The 20,739-nt window shown below is 51.8% G+C and overlaps 1 protein-coding gene across 8 annotated transcripts in view; it reads right to left on the bottom strand.

The window, feature by feature from the left end:
• The window catches only part of ATP2B2 (ATPase plasma membrane Ca2+ transporting 2), a 210,137-nt gene that overhangs the window by 66,439 nt on the left and 122,959 nt on the right, over positions 1–20,739 (bottom strand). For all 8 annotated transcript variants that reach the window (XM_081245756.1, XM_081245762.1, XM_081245755.1 and 5 more), the window contains 3 exons: positions 14,859–15,056; positions 7,736–7,993; positions 6,603–6,728 (listed from right to left, as the gene is read on the bottom strand). In XM_081245756.1, coding sequence (XP_081101882.1) covers positions 6,603–6,728; positions 7,736–7,993; positions 14,859–15,056 — 582 coding nt within the window. The remainder of the gene's footprint in view (positions 1–6,602; positions 6,729–7,735; positions 7,994–14,858; positions 15,057–20,739) is intronic.

Genomic DNA, 20,739 nt, shown 5'->3' with positions numbered 1-20,739 from the left:
ACCAACAGGACGGCCTGTCCTGCCCCACCTGAACCTTCATCTCCTGTCCCTGGAGATGACTTCTGCGGCCTCTGACCTGGCAGCTGAGTGTGGGCCAGAACTTTCCCAACTGCAGGCTCAAAGCCCATCTCTGCCTCAGACTTGCTGCAGGCCTAGTCCAGATGGCATCTCGGGGCCAAAGCCTCATGTGACGGCAAGTGGGGTGCACTGAGCCCCAGTTGGCAGAGCTAGAGGAGCCTAACTTTACAAAATGAAGCTTCTTAGCCCAGAGAGGGCAAATGGCTCAGTGAGGCTGCACAGCACGTGAGGCACAGGTAGGGGCTTAAACCCAGAGCTCCCCACTCTCCTGGTTTTGACTTCCTAAGCCTCTCTTTGGACAGGGAGAGGGGGGAGGTCAGACCTTCTAAAGGGTCTTTTCCTGGGGGTGGAGAAGGGCAGAAGGGACGGAGGCCTTCTCTGGGGATTATTACCTGCCTCTAGCACAAGCACCAAGCAAAGCCAAAGCGATTCCCAGGCCAGACGCGCTTCTGTCATCATTGTTATCAACGCAGTTCATAACGGTAATAACGCATGCTCGCAGAGCGTTAGACAGTCGGCAAAGCGTTCCATGGCCCACAAGCCTGTGCCCCTCACAACAGCCCTGTGAGGTAGGTTTCAGCGCAGGCACAACCCCAAGCCCCTCCGCCCACCTGTAGCCTCTCTGGCTCAGAGAGGTTAAGCGATGGCCCAGGGTCACACAACCGTGAGCGGTGGAGCCGGGACTTGAACCCGTGCTCTATCCACTACACCCCGCTGCCTCTCATGGAGAAGAGGCAGGGTAGTGTAATGGAGAGAGCGCGGGCCGAGCGGCACACTGGGCCTTCCTGCAGTCACGGTGCTGTCCTAGGCTCCCTGGTGGCAGCGGCAGTGGTGGTAGGTCCGGCTCCCCGTGCCTGGCCTTCCGCTCGGCAGGCAGGGTGGGCGGCAGGCCCGAGAGAGTTTGTCGATGTCCTGGGTAACCTCATGCTGTTCATGCTCTGGTTCCAGGGGTGATGGAGGAGGGTGGGGTCCTGCAGGGGACCGAGCCAATGGGCCTGCTGGAGCCAGGGCCTGCTGCTTTTGAGGACAGTCCCCACCCTGGCCCGCTGGCCCCTGTCCCTTCCATGGCCACATCGATGGTGCCTGGTTGTTGGTTTCCCCGTGGAATTCACTATCAGGTGCTTCAAACAGGCCACGCCGCTGGGTAATGAAGTCACGGGGTCCTCGGAGGCGAGCTCGCGCATGGGTGCTAGGAGGCTGCCGGGCTGGAGTCTCCCTCTGGCCCTGGCCTCGGTGGGGCTTTACACACCTGCTTGGGGCCTCAGTTTCCCCAGCTGCAAATCAAGACTGCAAATCCCATGGTTCTCTAGGGATCTGTGAGTCCACTGACAGGCTGTAAGGTGACAAGTCTGGACATTTACTTCTCATAAGAGGGATTATTGCTTTCATGGGACTCTCATGGGGGTTCATGACCCAGGCAGGTTAAAAACCACTGGCCTTCCAGGAAAGGCAAAAGAATGCTGAGGACCTGCTCTGTGTCAAAGGAGGCTGAAGAGGCAGGACATCTAAATGCCACGCGGCATCCTGCGCTGGCTCCCAGCCTGGGGGACGCTGTGGGGACAGTTGGCACACGTGAATATGGATGGTATGTCGGGTATCAGTACTGCATCAATGCTTCCTGAATTGACTGCTGTGCTGTGGTTATGCACAAGGACCCCTTTTCTTGGGAGACACACCTGAAGTAGGAAGAGGTCCTGACGAAGGAGAGAGGGAGGCTCTTGAGAGCAAGGGAGGCACAATGGCAATAGCAGGTGAACCAGAGGGGAGGCCATTCAGGTGTTCATTTTACTAGTCCTGCAACTTTTCTGAAAGTTCGAAATTATATTAAAATACAAAACTAAGAAAAAAAATAGGCCGAGGTCAGAGTTTGTATTCCAGGGCCCACCCATAGGTTGTCAGACCCACACAGGCTTTTGAAAAATTGGAATTTCTTCCCAATGTCTTAAACATCGGGAGATTGACCTGAAAAGTCTGAATCTCTTGCTCCCCTTGCAGAGAGAGGACTTCGCAGCCACACGGGGGGCACGTCCACGGGCAGCAGGGGAAGCAAGTGAGTGCTTGGTTTGGCGTCCACACTCCCCCTACCTCACCCTGTGGATGTGGGGACCTGCGATTTCTGCACGTTTCTACTCTGCCTGGGCTGAAGCCACTGCAGACATGGGCCTGTGTCTGCCTGTCTGTCCTGGGCGATGAGCTCCAGGCCTTTAGGATTTCCTTTGTGCCCTCAGCTTTGGAGACATCTGAATCTTTCTGAAGGCTGGTCTGCCCCCATTTGTCAGATGGAGAGACTGAGATCCTGATGGGCAGAGGTCATAGCGGGAGCCAATGCAGGGCTGGAACCTGGAGGTTCTGCCTCCAAAGGCTGTGTTCATTCCACACCACACAGCATCTCACACGTGCACCATTCACAGAGGACAGTCACATCTGTCCAGGCATGTGGTCCCCACAACAGCGCTGTGGAGTAGGCAGGGGGGAAGGGCTCCTCACTGGCTCACTGCACAGACACAGACGTGGAGGCTTAGAGAGGAAGGGATCTTTCCAGGGTCAAAGGTCAGGCATGGCAGGCCACCTGATCCAGAACTGAGCATTCTTTGCCTTCCTCTAGGCTGAGCCAGTGTGCCAGATGCCATGTGGGGGTGTCTGAACTACCATGAGGACCCTGCAGGTGCCCCCAGCATGGCCCCTCTGTGTTTTCTGAGGGTCATCTGACCGGAAGGCCCAGCAAAGCCACCAGCACAGGTGAAGGGTCTGAGATGTCCGGTCATGTGAGAGTCCAAATGGCAGTTATGCAGGGTTCAGAGCACTGGGGAAGACAGCAATCCAGGGGAACCCCCCGGAGGAGGCAGGCTCGGGCAGGCTGAAGGTGGGGAGGAGCTGGATGGGGGAGAGACAGGGCCAGCCCAGAGAGGGGGAAAGGGGACACATTCAAGAAGAAGGAAGGGAGGGGAAATGGACATATAAGCTGGGGTTACTCTCCCATTTCACAAGTGAGAAAATGGAGGCTCAGAAAGGGTAAGAAGATTGTCCAAGGTCTCCCAGCCAGTGAAGGGCAGAGTCGGGATGTGAACCCAGGCTATTTCACTCCCAAGTCCAGGCTCCATCCGAGGAACAGGGAAGGGAACCAGCCTACTGTGAGCACCCCTCCGGCAGCACTGTGCTAGGTAGGGGCCTCACCTACATCACACACCAGGATGTCACTGTTGTCCTCACAGGTAAACTGAGGCTCAGAGAAGTGAAGTGACATGCCCAAGGCCACACAGCACGTTCATTTCAGAGCCCAGATCTGGCTCAGCCTGCCCAACTCTGCTCTTTCTACAACGCAGCGCAGCCTCCCTCCTCACTCTGGCAGACAGTGCCTGAGCCCTAAGGTGTGCAGGGTCTGGGGTGGAGCTGGGCTGACCTCCCGACAGCCTCAGGCTCAGGCTCCCACCCTCTTGGACCAGCCAAGGATGGAAGGGGCCCATAAAAGTGAGACCTGTTAGATTTGTTTGGGTGGTGGGACTGTGGATGGTTTTGCTTTTTATTTTATTTGAGATGCTTTGCGCAGCACAAAACTCAATCAGCATGATGAGGCTGTGCCCGAATGGGCCGAGCGCAGTGTGACGTCACAGGCTAATGCATGGGTCCCAGGTGGCACAGGGCAGGGGTGGTCAGGGAAGACTTCGTGGAGGAGGTGGGACAGAGCAGATGGGCAGGAGTTAAATGTGCAATGGGGAAGGGAGAGAGCCGTGTGGGAGGAGGGAACGGCCTCAGCAGAGGCAGGGCAGAAGGAAGGAAATACGGCGGGTCTATAGCAGAGGTGCAGGTGAGGACAGGTGTACTGAATCTGTGACTCACCGCAGGGAGAAGCACTGAATGCAGTGCCCATTCAGGGTTTTGGCCTCCTCTACAACAGACCCACCCATAGCCTGTCCAGGCCCTGCTCACACACAATCAGTGACGGGGAACTCACTACCACACAGGCAGCCTCTTTTGTTCCTAGAATGGTCCTGACTGTTACAGAATTCTTCTCTTTCCAATTAGAGTGCTTTCCATTGGGCTGACCATGCCCCTTTCTCACTGTCTTTTCCCCAGGAGCCTGGGCTAAGCCACTGCCCTCCCTCTCTGCCACGCAGCTGGGTTTCTGAATGTCAGTACTGCAGCTCACGGTCAAGTTTCATTTTCTTGAGTCTAGTTCACCCTGCACTCTGGCCATCTCTGTGGGTACTGACTCTTGCTTTCTCTTTGTCAGCCTTCCTGGACTTGTGGTCTCTGTGAACTTGATGGGCATACGTTCCATACTGCAACAGGACAGAGCTCCAGGGAAGGCTGCTAGAAACCTTTCACCAGATTGCCAGCAGTTCAAGAGTCAGCACAAACTGACTGAAATCCTCTGGCCTCAGCAGAGCCTTCTCCATCTTGCCCACAAAGACACCACGGGAGACCCTGGCTCCTGTCTCCTGACATCCAGAGGCCCAGGGTCTACTCCATTTGCCTGGGCTTCCAGCCAGATGGATAGATCGAGACTAGAGTGGTTGATTCCACTTCAGCTGGCCAGCTGACTTCCCATCCATCTCTGCCCTGTTGCTCTTTTCCAGCATCTTTGCACCTGTGCCCACCTCTGTGGCTGGCTGCTCATGCTTCAGGTCAGTGATCCTGAACATTTTCTCTCCCCAGCCTCCTGCCAGGGAACCATCCCTCCTCTCCTTCCTCCAAACTGTCTGGAACCTTCATCACTCATCCACTCAGGCCTAGCACCTCCCCTTGACTTCCACTGATCCTCATGACCCACCTGGCCACTTCTCCCAAGGATGCTCGTCTCTCTGACAACCACTTCAGCCCAGAGGTCAGAACCAGGGCCACAGGGCGATAACCATTTACTGAGCTCTCATGTGGCTCTAAGTTCCAAGAGGGCATTTGAGGCTTTCCAGGATCACTTGGTCAGACCCCGCTGGGCCTTTGCACTCGCTATCCTTCTGCCTAGAAGGCTCTTTCTTCTCATTGTTCTGGTTTTAGCTCAAATGCAACCTCTTCAGACAGGCTTTTCCCTGATCAACTAAGATACCCGTCCCCTTCCTCAGGGTCTCTATCTCACTATAATGGTGTAATGTCTTCACCTGACTTATCACTATCTGAAATTATGTTACATATCTGCTTGTTTGTTCCTTCCTTGTCTGTCTCGTTTACTAGATTCTAAGCTCCAGGAGGGCAGGGACCTTGTTTGTCTCATTAACCACTGGCACACAATAGGTGCTTAATAAATGTTGGTTGGATAGTTCTTGATAATAAATGCCCCAGACCTAATTCTCACTCCTTTTTACCATCGTACCCTCCTCCTCTGGATTTCTAGGAAATCCTGCTGTGACTCTGCTAGGAGGGCCCTTTCTCCACATCTCTGCTTGGTGGGTTCCTACTCACCCCTTAAAACCCAGCTCAATTCCACCTCTCTGGATAGTTCTGTTCTGTTGGTTTTCTCATACCTTCCTCACTCCTCTACTGTGGAATTAGCTGTTTGCTGGCCTGCTTCCCCCAGCTTACTCAAGCTGGGGGCTTCCAAGGCCAGGGGATGAGTCTGTATCATCATGGAAGGGAGGGCCCAGGGCCTGGCCCAGAGCAACTGCTCAGAGGATGTTTGCTGAGCACTGCTGGACAATAAAGCCTTTTTGGTGTCCCTGCTTGGAGAGGGGGTGGTATTTCACCTGTCTGGTGCCTCACCTCTGCAGGGTTTCCCCTCCTCTCTTGCCCCCTGCAGCAGCCAGACTGTGATCTTAAAAATGTAAACACGATCAGCTTACTGCTGACTCCAGAGAATCCTCATCGTACTCAGAAAATTTATAAACTCCTGACCATGGTGCACAAGGCCTCCCTCTTGCTCATGGTCCTGCCTCAGGGCCTTTGCACTTGCTACTCCTGCTCCCTGCTATACTCTTTCCCTGGAAAGTTGCAAGACCAGCTCCTTTCCATCATTCACACCTCAGCTCACACGTGGCCTCCCCGACCTCCCCCACCACCTGCACTCCATTGCCCTGCTTTTTTTTCATCATATACCTATTACCCTCTGGGATTTTTACATTGTCTGTCTCTCCACACTACACTACAAGCTCCTCAAGGCTGGGGCCTCATCTGCCTTGTACACTGCTGTGTCCCCAGCCTCCAGCCCAATGCCTGGCACACAGCAGGCATCTAAAGTAGGCATCACCAGACTGATTCTTTCTCATCTCTAACGAGAACAGGCTTCCATGTTCGACTTTTCAGAAAATCAACTTACTAGAAGGTAAGTTTCATGGGGGCAGGAATTCGTTGTCAGTTTTATTCACTGTGCTCGCCCCAGGGCCTGGAGTGCTGCTGAGTGCACAGTAGGCTCAATGTACGACTGCAGGGGAAAAGGGAGGGAGTTCTCGTTTGGGGCCGAGTTGGCCAGAGATCCGGAGACAAGGACCAAAGTCTCTGAGACCCTCCAGTCTCATAAAGGGGACATGGATGCCCCCTGGGCATGGGGGCAGGAACCGGCAATGGGAGTGAGCCCACCGTGGGCCACAGCTCACCTGACAGCAGCATGGGGTCCTTGTCCACAGACTTGCGCACCTGGTCAGACTCCCCCGTCAGGGAGCTTTCATCGATCTTGAGGTCATTGCCCTGGATGAAGAGGCCGTCTGCAGGGAGGAGGTCGCCTGGTAGGAAGAAGGGTGAGGGGGTCAGTCAGCAGGGTCTCAGGTGACTGGAGAGGCTGGAATATTCTCTTCAAGGCATGATTATAAGGAAGGTTCGCCTTTGGGAACTGGCTGCCTAGAGTTCCCAGGATACAGGAGCCAAGATGGCGCCCATCAAAGGACAATAGGTAGCTGAAGCCTGGGGCCAGGGTGAAGGGCATGAAGCCTGGAGGGCTGAGGTTAGGTCCCGCAATAATGCTACCTTGGGTGGGCGTGTCCTTCAGTTTATAAAGTGCTTCTCTTGGCATGGCATGGATTTGGGGCCCAGTTTTCTCAATGATTCAATCTTCTCTGGTCTCAACTATGTCTTGGGGAAATTCTTTTGGAAGGGATTAATCTCTCTTGACTAGGCTGAAAAGCCCCCAAGACGGGCATGTTATCAGAGGAAACCAAGCCCCCTAGGGCTGAGTGAGGAGAGGCCTGCCAATCTCTCCCCCATCTTTGGCCTCTACTTACCTAGGACATATCTCATCTAAATCCCCTTTGGCACCAGCCTGCTCACTATCTCCATGGCAGTATCACAGGCCTAGAATGTTCGCTCATCCACGTCCACTCCCTATAACACCTTCTCTAGCCCAACAACCATCCATTAACAGCCAATCAGAAGTGGGAAATGGATTTCACTTCATCAACCCATTCTGAGTGTTAGTGGTCCTTGGAGTGTTATATTGAGAAGGCGTCTGAGGATGTATCTAGGCTTTGAGCTGAGATTGATTAGGAATGTCTGCTAAGGGTAGAAGTCTGGAGAGTTGTGGTACATGTGCTGTGTATTTGCCGTTTCTGATTTAAATGGATTCTGGAATCTTACCTCCAGAAAGGAGCCTTCCACTTCTCCAAGGAGCTCAGAAGACAACCTGGCTTGGGCTCAGCCTTCAGGGATTCACCCCTTGCCCTGGGCCAGCCTCTCTGGGTCCCACCTGTGCCCAGATGCCAGCTCCAGCATGTGGCTCTGTGGTTGGGTCACTTACCATATTTGACCTGGGCAATGTCCCCAACCACGATCTCAGCCACAGGGATCTGGACCACCTGGCCAGCCCGGACCACGGTGAACTTCTGCTCCTGTTCAATGCGGCTCTGCAGGCCCCGGAACTGTTTCTCTTTGCTCCAGTCATTGAAGGCCGTGACCAGGACCACGCAGATGACCGAGAGGAGGATGGCGGCCCCCTCGATCCAGCCCGCCTCCGCCTCCCCTTCATCTTCTGCCCCACCCTGGGCCGTTGCACATCCTGCAGAGAGCAGAAGGAAGCAGGTGGGGTGGGTCAGCCAGGAAGAAGGGGCCTCACAGCAATCAACAGTGCAAGTGCTTCAGGGTCTAAAATGCAGTTTTGCAGATGCCCTTTCCTTCCCTTCTTCCAGCAACTGTGAGGCAGGTTCCTAGGCTGGGGCAGGAGCCATAGTGCTGGACCTGCCCTCCAACAAGCGGGTCTGAATCCTGCTGCTGCCCTCTATGGTCCTGGTAAGCCTTCCCTAAGCTTTGTGTCCTTATCTGCAAAATGGGAGTCACTGAGACCACCTTCCAGACTCAAGGGGAGGAAGGCAAAAGCTCCAGCCTGTGCTTAGCACACAGGAGGTTCTTACTCAGCCCTTGTTGGATTTGAGCCCCGACTCCACAGTGAGGACACCAACACTCCGAGCCACTTGTCTGATCCACAGTGACCCTCCACCCCACACCCTTGCACCACTGAACCTCCAGGTCTGGGCCCCACATTGCTTAAGGCCTGCCAGACCCAGCATTGACAAAGAAAAAGAAGACACCAGACACATTTGATGCCAAGGCCTCAGATTGGAAGGACTTGAAGACAGGTCCTGCCCACGCAGTGCTGAGCCCTAGGGCCTTTCCAAGCCCCTCCGCACATCCCGTCTCCTGCATCCCCACAAAGATCCGGAAAGTGAGAGGTATTACTCCCATGGACAGATGTGGAAACTGAGGCCCAGAGAGATGAGTGCCATACCAGGACTGGCCTAGGCCCTTCCTTCCAATGGGCAGGGGTTGGGGGGTGGAGAAGGGTCTCTCCAGCATCTGACGATCCACTCCTAGAAAACTCAGAGCGGGCCCCTTCCACCGAGGCTGGGCCCCACTGGACCATTCACAAGGCCTGCTGTGTGCCAGGCATTCACTTTAATCCTCAAGCTGGCTGAGAGGAGAGAAGTGGTTCAGAGAGGGACAGCAACTCAGCCAAGATCACACAGCAGATCTGGAGTTTGAATCCAGCCCTGGAATCTGACACCGGACCTGGGCTGCCCACTATCCCTGAGCCCAGCAGTCCTCTCTGCCACATGCTGGCCTCACTGGGAAAGTAGAAAATGTTGCCAAAGACCCATGGTCGACTGTCTGGAAGTCTAATTCAGTCCCAAGGAATAGAGAACAGCAGTTTCAAGAGTCCCCAGCATGACTCTCTAGGAAACGAGGGGTTGAAAGCAACATGACCAGAAGGCCAGGTGGTACCAGGGAATGTTTTCTGGCTCTCAGCTCCTGGAAGGGTCAAGGCTCAGCTGGTGGGCCCATGCTTGGGATGACACAGAGTCATTGCAGGCCAGCGGTGTGGGTCACCAGAAAATTCCACATCTTTCGCTGAACCAGCCACTCCTCATCGGCTAATAAACAACTATACCACTGTGTGGGGTTCTCAAAGCCACTTTTCTTTCCTTCGGGAATTTCAGACTTTTCCAATAATTTTAAACTGTTTAACTGAACCAGCCTTTGGTGGTGATGACAAGCATTATCATGGTGATGATAACCAACATCGGGCTAGCTCTGAGTTCAAATCCCAGCTGTGTGCCCAGAGCTATCTGCTTAACCACCGTGCCCTGGTTTTCTCATCTGCAAAACTGGGGTAATGCCAGGTGCTCCCTCCTAGGTGGTGGTGAAATCTGGGGAGAGGCTGTACGTAAAGCACCTGATGCAGTGAGTAAACGCTCAGTGTAAGGGTGGCTTCTTGTCCAGCACGTGATGTCATCACACAGGCAGCCTGAATGGGGCTTCAAGCCCCATGTGTCGGAGGGGATCCAGTTGGACTTCAGAACCACATGAAGATGGGAGGAGGGGAACTAAGGTGTCCCTCTACTAGTGAACGACACCAGTGAAATCCCCCAAACTGGGAAACACAGGTGAACCTTGCTAAATAGAAACCCAGTACACGGAGATGCATTCTCTTGGACTTCAGGGGAGTGATTCAAGATACAGAGCCCAGTGCTTCTCCTTCTGGGACTTTTGTTATCCCCTGCTCCTGCCACATGCTCTGTAAGTGGGAGGGCTGTTTTTTCCCTGTCCTGTGCTTCATCAATGCCCCCCTGCTTTAGTTACTGAAACGTTTAGGACACTTAGAGACAGTCCAGGACAGTGAAAAGCCTTTAGGCCCTGGAACTGGAAAGACATGGCTTCAAATCTAGGCTCTGCTGTGTGATCTTGGGTAAGTGACTTGGCCTCTCTGAGTCTCAGTTTGGACAGCTATAAAGTGGGATGACCCCAGGAACTCTGTGAGCCCAGGGCTTTGTAAGGGTCTGGCATGTGGTGAGAACACAGCAGACACTGGTCCTCTCCTTTTCATGAGCTTCTCTCTTTGGACTGACTTCTGAGAGCCAAAGGCATGGTAGCTGAGTGGGTCCACACCCTGTTACCTTGACTCCAAGCCCTGTCTGCTGCCCTTGCTGATTCAATACCAAGGAGCCCTCTGGGCCCTTGAGGGCACTCACTTGGCCAAAAAAAGCCCATGAGCTTTTTGAGAACTGTCTGATGATTACATGGTGCCCTGGGATGGCAAGAAAGTAGGGATGCAGATTGCTTAAGCTGTTGGGAGCCACCAATCCCTGAAAACAACTCCTGCTGCTTTGGTGCAATTAAGGGAAAGAGATGAGAAAGGGGAAGAAAGAGGGGCGTGGGTAAGCCCTGCTGAGGTCTCCTGTGGGGCTCCCTTGGACTGGCGCAGGGACAGGATCTGGAGATTGTGACCACAGGGTCTGGGAAACCTGCAGCTGCCCTCCCTGGACCCAGGGTTTTCTAGGATGCGGCCGCATACTGTCTGTGTGACCTTGGGGAATCCACTTGGCCTCTCTGGGCTTCCCTCTAGTTGTTCATCAGTAAAATGGGAAAACTACTTTCTAGGTGGTTACCAGGGCCTGGCATCGAATAAGGACTCTCAAAACTGGTCAAGCCACGAACATTTTCTAAGCACCTACGATGTGCCAGTCACTCTGCTGGCACTCTGGCACTAGGGGAGCTGTCACAGGCAGGGAGTTGGAAGCATGGGGTATGCCTATCCCAGCCCTGCCACAAAAGTGTTGTGTGACCTCTGACAAGTGTCTGGAGGTCTCTGAGCCAAGAAAGCAAACAGGGAGGGGCTGTGCATGCTGCAAGGCAGTCTAGAGCCTGTTAGTTCATCACCAGCGTCGTTTTATACAGAACTGATGCAGCCTGAGTCTGACATGGCAGGGGGTGGTCCAGGCAACATGGAAGGTCCAGAGCTCAGAGCTCAGGCCGGGGCCTGGGTGTCGGGGAGGAGGGAGCACAGTCACGAAGTGCAGGAACTTCATCCTGTGGGACTGGAGTGTGTGCCTCTGCCCTCATCAGCTGAGTGTGGCCTGAGCTTCTGTCTCAGCTGGAGGGAGGGAGGGGCAGTAGAAAGAACCAGAAGCCTTGGGTTTAAAATCCAGCCTTACTGTCTAAAAGCTGTGTGACCTTAGGCAAGTCCTTCCCCTCTCTGGGCCTTGGCTCCCACCTCTCTAAGACGGAGGTGATCCCAGCCATCTGTGTGCAGGGCTGTGGGAAGGCTCCTCCTGGTACAGCCTGGGAGCCTGATCCATGTCCCCACTGCACCCCCTCTACCATCTGCCTGCTGAGTTCTCATCTTGCACTAAATTGGGTCACATGAGGTCACTTCTCTGGGTGGCACTGACTCAACCCGGTCACTTTCTGAGGAAGCGTAGCCGAGGGGTAGGAGCGTGGGCTCGGGAGCTGGACCGCCTCGGCCTGAGTCACGGTGCTGCTGCTTCCCAAGTCATTTACCATCTCAGGGCCTTGGTTTCCTGGGTAATAATAGCACCTGCCCACGGGGTTGTTGTGAGGGTCAAGTGAGGATCAAATGAACTTTTACCCTAAAAGCTTTCAACTAGTGGTGGCTCTAAAACTAGCAGGAATTACCCTTCTTATTATGCTTTGTGTTGCACCCTTAGCTTTGTCCAAGGCTCATGCAAGTAGCCATGTGCCATCTTCTATATTTTCTGGAAAACTTCTGCAAAGAATGCTGCCCATTATGCATCTCTCATCATATCCTACGTGAAAGTTCATTCCAGAATTCATTGTCAGGGGACATGCTATCTTCCTAAAGAACTACCTTTCCTCCTTGTTGATTACTTGAGCTATGCAAATCATCCTAATTCACTTTCTGCTTTGGCTGCCAGAAAGTTCAAAGTCAAATTTATATCTCAATCGTGGTAGCAAATTTATTTGCTTTAAACCCTCTTTGGAAAGAGGTCATGCAGGAAAAAGAAATCAGCTAGTAATATGAGGTATAAAATTGAGGTAGTTGGCCAGAGAGACTTGGCTATCCAGTTTCTCAGAAAACTCTGACCTGGGAGGGGGTGGGGTGACAGCTGTTCAAGGAACCTCAGAGACCACTTTCTCCTTTGGGGAAAGGAGGCTCATAAGGGTTATTTCTTACACGCTTTTCACTTTTTATTTGCTTGCCTGAAGCAGTGACTCTAGTAGGATTTCTACTTACAAAGCACATTGATTAGGAAATGCCTAATTATAATTAATAACAAAGAAAAGTGTTTACACTTTTCTATTAACGCCAAATCAGATTATAAAAAGCTAACAACAAAAAAATATGTGATCCCACATATCTCATGGTATGTATGTGCATATATATCTGTCTGCCTATCTATCTATGTATATATGCATAGAGTGACACAGGTTTAAAAGACTTTGTCATCATAAAGGAAAGCTGTCATGGAGCTGGTGAAGCCCTAGCCCTTGGGAGGTGCTCAGTTTCTGGAATGAAGAATGAGTGGAGGTTGAGGTTTTCTTTCCTTTCTTTTTTTTAAATTGAAGTATAATTGATTTACAATGTCGTGTTAGTTTCAGGTGTAGAGCACAGTGATTCAGTTATGCGTGTGTGTATATATATATATATATATATATATATATATATATATATATATATATACACACACACACACACATATATTCTTTTTCAGATTCTTTTCCCTTATAGGTTATTACAAGATATTCATTAGAGTTCCCTGTGCTATACAGTAGGTCCTTGCTGGTTATCTATTTTATATATAGTAGTGCGTATATGTTAATCCCAACCTCCTCATTTATTTATGAGGTTTTCCATTAGGACTTCTAAGTCCTGACTTTGAGAAAGTGGGTTTGCCCCAGAACCCTCCCTGGGTGAGTGGCACAGTGTTTCCTCCACCCACAAAACAATGTCCCCATTCAGAACCCAGGACAGGTTTCGGGATGCCCTCTCAAGTCTGAGACTCGTCACGTGGGAAAGCATGTTCAGCACTGGGCCCACAAGGGTGTGCCTGACACTGAACCAGGCTAGGACCGGGACTGAGAGTCCTTCTCCCGCAAGGCACACAGCGTGGGATCCCTGACGGGGATGCAGGGAAGGAAGCCCGGGGCGTTCTACCCGCAGCGGCTGCAGGTCCAGCACCTCCAGGTGCCCTCTGTGTGTGCCACGCTGTCCACACAGCCCTTCACCACCTCCCTGTAATAATCCTTTGAGGTGAGGTCTGTCGCCCTGTTTTGCAGATGAGGAAACTGAGACTCAGAGAAGGAAAGTGACTTGCTTAAGGGCGCACAGCTGGGAAGTGATGGAGACAGGATTCTAACCCGGGAGAATGGGCTCACTTCAGAAACTGAGTCTTCATCTACTTTATTCTCCTTCCACACTCAGAGAGCAGTGGCTGGCCGGGGAGAGGGAGAATGGCTTTCTTGGAGCAAAATTTCCCTTCCTGATCTTCTAGGACAGAGGTTGGCGAACTTTCTCTGTAAAAGGCCTGAAAGTGAATATTTCAGTCTTTGTGGGCCTTGCTGTCTTTGTCAGTCACTCAACCCTGCCGTCGAGGTGGGAATTCAGCCACAGACAGCATGGAAAAGAAATGGGGGTGTCTCAACGAAACTGCATTGTTAGACGATGACATATGAATTTTCATACAATAGTCACGTGTCGTGAAATAGTATTATTTTGATTTTCTTTCAAGCGCTTAAAAATGTAAAAACCAATCTTAGCTCACGGGCCACATAAAAACAGGAGGGGAGACAGAGTGGGCCGTGGGCTGAAGTTTGTGATTCCTGTTGTAGAATATCAGGTGCACAGACCTCTGATGTCATCATGGATTTTTTCGTAGTTGCAGGCCTTGAGGAGCCAGCAATTTCGGGGTTCTGAGGAGAAACCCAGCGTTGGAGCTGAAACAGGGTCGCTCAGAAGCTGGAGCACCCCGAGAGCAGGGCACCTGAGAACAGGGCTGATGCCCTGTCAGATCAGAGTGTGGAGGTAGGCCCCGGGTGAGCGATTCGGGGGTTCTGTCCCCAGCTGTGAGAGTGGGGAGCTCTTAGACAGCAGCCTGGACAGAAAAGTTTGGGGTCACCCACCCTTGGGCTCCATCCAACACAACCAGAGTCTCTCAGGGAGTGGTCTGGGCAGTGGTGTTTTTAGCAAGCCCCAGTGCAAAACCTGGGGACAATTTCTTCGCTGGGTGACCTCGAGCCAGTTAACTCACTTCTCTGTGCCTTGGTTTCCTCATCTTTAAGATGGGCATAATCATGGACCCTACTTCATGGGGTTGTTAGGACAGCATCTCAGCCCAGAGCTCGGCACCCTGTAAGTGCTCAATAAACACTCACTCTAACATGACCATTGTTGGTCCAACCCCTGCATTTCACACATGGGAGAATGGGAGCCGGGCACTCTCAGCCTGGGGTCGGGCTCAGCCACCCACTGGCTGTGGGTGAGGCCCTGCCCCTTGGGCCTCGGTTTCCTCACCTGGAGGGAGCCATGGCCGCGAGCCCCTAGTGCCCTCCTGTGTGGCCAGGCACGCACGCTGCCGGGTGGGCAGCAGGGGTCCCAGGCCCTGTCTTACCTTCGTTGTTTTCACCGGGCGGGTGGTAGAAGGACAGCCCCAGGGAGATGATGGCCGCGATTTCCAGGATGATCAGCGTCACGTCTTGCAGTGCCTCCCAAACGAGCTGCAGGAAGGTTTTTGGCTTCTTTGGAGGTATAAAGTTTTGCCCAAAAATCTGCTTTCTCTTTTCCAGGTCTGGAGCAGTGCCTGGCAAACCTGCGGACAGAGTGCAGAGAGGTTGGCCAGGGGGCCCAGGAGACACACACACGTTCCGGGAATCATCCACATGGTGGAGGGAGGAGAGAAGGGGAGAGCGGCAAAAAGAAGGCAGGGGGCTGGCAGGCACCCACCAGGAGCCCGGCGCCCAGTGTTTGCTTTGGCCCAGAGGGTCTCCTGAACAGAGACACTAGCGTGCTGGGGTTGGAGGACTGGAACATTCTGCTGTTACAGTTGTGGGGCCTCGTGGTCTAATATCTACTATCATAGATAAGCTACCACATTGCAGCTTCTACAACTCCAATAGTCTGTCGTGCATTTGCTCATTCATCCAGTTATTCATTCAACCCGTGCTTCTCTCGCTGCTGCAGGCCCAGCCACTGTGAGTGCTGGGGTGTGTCCCACGAAGGGAAAAGCCCCACACTCAGGGATGCAGGAGCCCAGCGGTCCTGGGAGTCCCACAGTCTACGGTTCAGGGGTACAGGACATGGGCATGCCTCCTGTCTGGGTTTCTAGGTGCTGATGCCGACAGTGAGACACCCACCTACCGCCGCCAAGAGCCGGACTGGCGAGACCTCATGGGAGAGCCGGGGGTGGCTCATTCCCAAAGAAACCCCACACCTGCCTTGCCTATCAGTGCAGGTAAGCACTGGAGATCTGCTGTCCTGCCTGTGCACGGGAGGGAGGAGCCCGAGCTGAGTTATGCCCATTTCATAGAGGAAGAGACCAAGGCCTTCATGAGACCCAGAGGTGGCCTTGACGCTGCTCCTGAGACCTGAGAACCCAGGCCAGCCCTGTTCTAAGCACATGGAAATGTTGCCCCCAGCCTCTTGTGCGGTGGTGGCATCTGGGAGCTCCATATCCAGAGCAAGCAGGCACGACGTAGGAAGATTCAGGGACTGCAGGGAGGCCCTGTCTTCCTTCCTTTGCCCAGTTCTACCCACAGACAATGTCTGAAATTCTTCCCTTTACCTAAAAGCTCCAATTCCTTTAGACTCCCTGGGAGGGGAAGCCATCATTGGTTCCGGACACCATAGTGTGAATGAGTTTCAGGCTTTTTCCTGGGAGTGGGTTTTGATGAGGGGAAGAAGGGAGAATTTGAGAGGGTGGTGGGCCTCTGAGGAAGAGGCTAGGCACAGTCAACAGTGGCCTGTTACAGCAGTTAGCTATGCCTTTGGTCAGCCAGTTCCTTTCTCTGAGCCTCAGTTTCCCCATCTTGAAAATAGGAGAGCTCAATAGAATGTACGGACCCTGAGGAGCCCAGGGATTTCAAGGTCTACAGGCCCTGAAGTGGACTTGCTGGGGTCTGTTCACATTTTGGGGCTCCTCATAAGGTTTGGAGTAAATGAAGGTTTCACTAAGAAGTCTGGTGACAGTGGGACCAGCCCACCTCCTGGTCTCCTCCTGATTGATTCAAAGAGAGATGAGTCTTTGAACCTCCTGAGGGTCTGTGATTCAAATATTCTGGAGTCTACCAGTAGTGTGACCAGTAGAAAATATGGGTGTCCTCCAGGTCAGGGGGTCTAGCCATGGCTTAGAGGTTCTGTCATCTGGTTGTTCACAAGCCTAACGTTGAGATCCTCGGTCCTGGGACAGAGTACAGGGCAGGAGCTGCAAATGAGAATAGCTGTGGGGTCGGGCAGGTTTTGTGAATGAGTGAAGTAGGTGGGTGGGAGGCAACAGGGAGTGATGGGGACTGGGGCAAAGTGAAGAATCTCAGCCCTTCTAAAGGGGACAGATATTTCTCATCTCCTGTGGGGGACTGTGGGCCCAGTGTGGTAGACTCTCTGGTCTTCTAAGACAAGCTGGACACCTGGAATTTGATGTAAAATTTCCCCATTAAAAAACATTCCAGGGCCAAACACAACATATCCATAAACTGGATTTAGCCCGTAGGTGGCTAGTTTGAGACCAAGCACCAAGAACTCGGGTGGGGCTTGGAGTCAGATGTCATGGGCTCAAATCCCAACTTGGAGTGACTTTGGGTAAGTGAATTCACCACCAGTGCCTCAGTTTCCCCTTCTGTAAAATGTGGGCAACTGCGGGGCCCACCCCACAGGGGCAGGACGAGGCTTTGGCAGGCTGTCTGTGTAAGGTGCCTAGTGCTATGCTGGCACCAGGTGAGGATATCGGGTTATTACTGTCCGGTCTTAGGAGGTGGAGTAATTAATCACGACCTCCTGGAGAAGGAAGACTGCAGGAAGACTTCCTCCCAATAAGATGGGGAGGAGGGCGGTCAAGGTGAGGCAGGCACAGTGGAAGGCCATGTGACTGCAGACAAGCCACTTCTCTCTGGACCTCAGTTTCCCCACATGTGACATGAAGGATGTGCTTGGCTGAAGGCCGGGGACTGGTAGCTCTGATACCTTATATCCAAAGACAAGTTTTCTCGATAACACATGGACACAATACCACTAGTTTATGTGCACACCTGTGGACGTGGCACAGAATGGGACCAGCCACTTGTGAGCAGCCACAGACACTGTGTCCCTCTAGCCATCGTGACACACGTGGACATAAATTTCTCCACTGATTTAAGTCCCCAAGTCTGGCTGAGTTTCCACCCCTATCTCGCTGTAGGAATTCCTAGACCCATGAAACCTGTCAGCCCATGGCTCCAGAATTTCTATGTAGGCGGGAAAGTGGGCACTGGCAGGAGAGTGGGAGTGGGTGGTGAGGATCTGGTTGGAAGGTGGGTGGCCAGGTCTTCATCTAGAAGCTGTGAAGATATAAATTATCTGTATCAAAGAAGCGGGGGGGGGGGCGGTCCAGTGGAGGTGAAGGCCCTGAATAGGGCTGCCCAATAAAATACAGGATGACCAGTTAAATCTGAATTTCAGATAAACAGCAAATAATTTTTTAGTATAAGTTATGTCCCCTATAATACTGGGGACATACTAATAAAAATTATTTTTTTACCTCAATTCAAATTTCACTGGATATCCTATATTTCATGTTGTTAAAGTAGGGGTGCTCCTACCCCTAAAGCACCCCCCATCCCCTCCCCACCGGTTCTCCCATTGTTGGAGCAGGACAAGTCCTGTGGTCAGCCAGTCTCACTCTCCCATTTGACAGGCAGGAAAATTGAGGCCCAGAAATGGGGAAATGACTTGGCCCAGATATGGTGATTCAGCTGCAGAGCCAGGGCTGGACTCCTGACTCCTGGCCCAGGCCCTTTTCACCAAGGGAGGGGCTTCTCATCTTGCTCAAAAGAGAAGTGAGTGAGCTTTAAAAAACTAAGCCTTATTGCACACACAAAAGTATGGACATTTCATACTCTCTTTCTCTGTCAACCTCATTTAAGAGATTTTTGATTCAGACTATCCTGAGGTGACCTCTGAGTAGCCTTTATCTCATCTCCTTGGAAAAAGGGAGGCCAGAAAAGCCATTTTTCTCTCCTCCTGCAAAGGGTTCTTGATGGTTGAATGCAGACATCTGAGATGTCATCATGAGAGGAGCTTCCCTATCTTTCCAGGAGGGGGCGCTCTGCAGAGCAGCTGCCTGCAGCCTCAGGGCAGCTTTCAGAAACAGGGGGACCAAATTCCAGTCTCAGCCTGCCACTAACTGAGACTTGGGTATGTGGCACCCCTTCTCTCGGAACCTCAGTTGCCTCACCTGCAAATTGAGGCAGAGGGACAACCCTCTGCTCTGCCTGCTGGGGTGAAGGTGAAAGGCCGTGCAATATGGGAAATGCCTGGCACACAGTAGGTGCCCAGAATCTGGGCAGAAAACCCCTTTGAACTCATATGCCACCCCCATACGGCATTGCCAGCAGTGGCAGAGTATTCGTTTTTTCACTGTTCTGGGACCTTGAGTGACCCCTTTAGAGATGCAGGACCTACACCCACACCCTCCCCCCCGCCACCCCATTCCCTCCACTATGTTGGGCTGTAGACAGCGGGGCACTAAATGCACACATACGTGCTCTTAGGTGATCATCGCTTTACACGTGGCATGCATTTACTTCTCCTGGCCATTCTATAAGATGGCAATTATAAACTCCATTTCATGGATGGAAAACTTGAGGCTCAGAGAGGTAAGGCTCAGAGAGGTAAGGTGACTTGCTCAGGGTCACACAGCTAAAGCTGGGATTTGAGGTCTCTGAGGCTCCACAGCTGTACTATTTCTACATCATGCCAGGATGCCTATTTTAGGGCCCAGGACCTAAAAGCTAACAACTCCATCATTCTCTCTCCTTGTTCTCGAGACAGCCTTTGGCTATAAACAGAGACTTGGCGATAGACAAGAGCTAGCTCCCAGGGATGCCAAGCACCTGAAGAAAATGGGAAAATTTAGTCACCAGCCTGGGTGTTGCTAAATATTTCTGTTGTCGCTGTGGTGTAGGTTCCTCCATTAGCATAAATAAAAGTCTTATATTTTGAAAGAAAAAAAACCCCATAAGCCCTTCAAAAGCTACAACATTTATAGAAAAATGCATTTCTGTCTTTGGAAAGTGAGTGGGCTAAATCAACTGTGGTGCATCCAGTCCATAAAATACTATGTAACAATTTTTAAAAATGCAATCCATTTATATGTAGTACATAGTACAAACTGATTGAATAAAGCAAGTTGCAGAGCAATGTGTGTAGTTTGATTCCATTTACGTAAAACAGAAAACTCAGGAAAACCATAATTTATATTTTCTGTGGGTACATATATATGTAAATATGTAGCAAAATGTCTGTAAGGATCTGCTCCAAACCCATGACAGTGGAACCTCTGGGGAGGAAAAGGGCACTCTGATTGGTTGCAGTGGTTGGGACTCTAGCTTTGACTGAAATATTTTGATTTTAACCAGGAGAATGTATTCATGTTTTATTTGAATGATTCAAAGTTTAATTTAAAGGGGGAAATCAATATGTACTGTAAGAAAATACATGTCTTTTTCCATGTAACCTTTAGACATGAACTTGGAGACAAATATTCCTGGGTTAAAATCTTGGCTTCAACACTTAGTACCCGTGTGTACCTCCGCCCAAAGAAATACTTAACTCAGATCCAAACACTCCCCTTCACTACCTGCATATTAGTCGTAGCCATCTCCCTGCTGCTACCCTCAATCCATTCTCCACCTAGTGGTCAGAGGGATGGTTTAAAAGCATAAAGTGCACTGTTTGAATGTCAGGTCCTTGCTGGAGATGCTCCAGGGACTTCACTGCACAGAGAAAATCCACTCTCCTTGCCCAGATCTGGAAGGCCCTGTACAGTGTGGTCCCTGCTTTCTTCTGAAGTCTTATCACCCCCTCCCCACCACTATATTCCAGTGCCACCAGCCTCTGTAGTATGGCTTCAACACAGTGCCCTCCGGCCTCAGAGCCTTTGCATGTGCTGTTCCCTCTGCCTGGAATCCTCTTCCCCTCATTTGCATCTAACTCAGCTGAACCTGTCTCTCTCCCTGCCCAGGTTGGACCTCTTTTTGAAGGCTCTCATACCTCACTGAAAATCCCTTTCATTTTAATTTTTATTTTAATAATTAATAATGTAATTGTTTTTTCTTAATGTTGGACTCTCCTGCTGACTATTAAGCCCCATGAGGGCAGGGACTGCATCTGTCTTGGTCTGATACACACTAGCTGTTCAATAAACAGATGCATAGGAAGAAAGGAGGTCAGGAGGGCGCAATACTTAACTCCAAAGCAACGTCTGCTCTGAGGTATTTTCAGGCTGAGGCCGGGGTTGGGGG

The sequence above is a fragment of the Mesoplodon bidens genome, assembly GCF_964165515.1.
Source record: "Mesoplodon bidens genome assembly, chromosome: 10".
In the NCBI taxonomy this organism is placed as follows: domain Eukaryota; kingdom Metazoa; phylum Chordata; class Mammalia; order Artiodactyla; family Ziphiidae; genus Mesoplodon; species Mesoplodon bidens.
Note: the sequence above shows the minus strand (reverse complement) of the source record. Positions and strands in the feature narration are given on the sequence as shown.